Source organism: Octodon degus, unplaced genomic scaffold (assembly GCF_000260255.1).
Source record: "Octodon degus isolate 3935 unplaced genomic scaffold, OctDeg1.0 scaffold00033, whole genome shotgun sequence".
NCBI classification, from domain to species: Eukaryota; Metazoa; Chordata; class Mammalia; order Rodentia; family Octodontidae; genus Octodon; species Octodon degus.
Window position 1 is genome coordinate 1,355,430 of NW_004524609.1, and position 1,860 is coordinate 1,357,289.

The 1,860-nt window shown below is 36.6% G+C and overlaps 1 protein-coding gene across 1 annotated transcript in view; it reads left to right on the plus strand.

Moving 5' to 3' along the window:
- Positions 1–1,423, plus strand: part of Efcab13 (EF-hand calcium binding domain 13) — a 120,255-nt gene extending 118,832 nt beyond the window's left edge. The window contains exons 19-20 of the mRNA XM_023714109.1: positions 1,110–1,256; positions 1,395–1,423. Coding sequence (XP_023569877.1) covers positions 1,110–1,256; positions 1,395–1,423 — 176 coding nt within the window. The remainder of the gene's footprint in view (positions 1–1,109; positions 1,257–1,394) is intronic.
- The last annotated feature ends 437 nt before the right edge of the window (positions 1,424–1,860 follow it).

Here is a 1,860-nt window from a genome sequence, read left to right on the forward strand (position 1 = left end):
ATGCTTTTGTTTGGGTTTTCAATTTTGCTGGGGGTTGATTCTTTTCAATTCTTTCTGTATTCTAGATACCATTCTGTTGTCTGAGGACAGCTGACAAGTTCTTTTTTCTTAGCCTATAATCTTTTTACTCTGGTGGTAATTTCTTTTGCTGTGCAAAAAATGAGATCCCATTTGTTGGCTCTTGTAATATTTCCTGTGCAAGCCAGCCAAGGCCCGGGGGCCGGGGGTTTGATTCCCGGGCCTGCTGTGCTGGCCCAGCCCTGGCGCACGCTGAGATGGCAATTGAGACAGTAGTGTGTGTTTGTAATCCCAGCTCTTGGCAGGCTCTAAACAGGTGGATCACTACAAGTCTGATCTAGCAGTGAGACCCTAAACACCCTCCCCTAAAATACAAAAAAAAAAAAAAAAATTCCTGTGCAACTGGAGTTTTGTTCATAAAGTCTTTGCCTACCCTTATGTGTATAAGAATCTGCCTACTCACTCTTCCAGGAAATTTAGTTTTTCTGTTTTAATATTTAGGCTTTAATCCATTTCAATTTTAGTTTATTGCATGGCAAGAGATATGGGTCCAATTTTAGTCTTCAGCATGTGGAAAGCCAATTTTTCCAGCAACGTTTATTAGAGGCTACCTTTTTTCTCGTGAGGTGCTTAGACCACAAAACTATCTTCCCAGCCTGATAATTTGCCTTTTTATTCCTTTTCTTTCTTTTTATTTTATTATTATTTTTTTGTCTTATTGCTCAAGCCAATGTTTCCAGAACTATATTGAAAAGGAGTGGTGATAGTGGACATCCTTGTCTTACTCCTGATTTTATAATGGAATATTTGAATGATGTTGGACTGGTTGCCGTGGCTGACTAGTGGTAACAGACATTCATTCTGTCTTGCAAGTCCTTGTGGCTCTTAAAAGTTACCCATTTAACAATTGTTACTGAAGTGGGGCTGTAGAAGATGAAGATGAGCATAGTGGAAAGTGCTGCGCTCTACTAAAGGCCACCTCTGGCTAGTGAGTGGCACACTGAGCTGCACACCTGAAGGAGTTCATTAGTTTCCTTGTTACGCCCAAAAGCCTTAGGCCCGTGGATCAATTGCATCTCTGTTCTCCGCAGCACTGAATAAGACTATCAGTACATTGAATCTCATGGAAGAATGTGATCAGTCTGATGAAGAAAAATATAGAGATGTACTTGAAAATGCTGACAGACATTTTGCGACTGATGATCTTCAAATAATAAAGGATGGCTCCGTTGTTGAAGGTGAGTTGATTAAGCAAACAACCTTGCAACAATTATTTGTTCCAAATATTTAGTGTTTTTTTTTTAATTAAGAGAGTTCAGGCATAGGCTTTTTAGTCCAAATGTTTGATGTAACTTTTCTTCTAAATTTTAATATAGAAATTTCAACCTACACTCCCAAATATTAAATCTTAGTCTCTAGTTTCTAAATAACATCATAAACTTGTTGGTATGCTGTTTACTATAGATCAGATTTAGGACTATTCCTTATATTAACCTACAGAGATTGTCTTAACTATAGTATTAAATATTTGAGTGGTTTGATGATCTGGATTTGAAGCTGCATGGTTTTGAACCTGATGTTTTTTCCTGTAGTAATTTAAAGTTAATCTATTTTCTTTATGTCATTTTAAGTGTTTCAGAGTAATACTGTGGCTTTGTAGCTCGCTTGCTCACTTGCTTGCTTTGGTAAAAGGTACTCAGAGAAAGTATTGTTGAATAAATAATTTGAAATGCTTGTTTCTATAGTCAATTTTAAGCATATTGTTTTCAAATGAGTTGTTAAGATTACCAGATAGAAGCATGCAAAATTGGGCAACAAAATTTTAAAAAAGAAAAAAAAAAA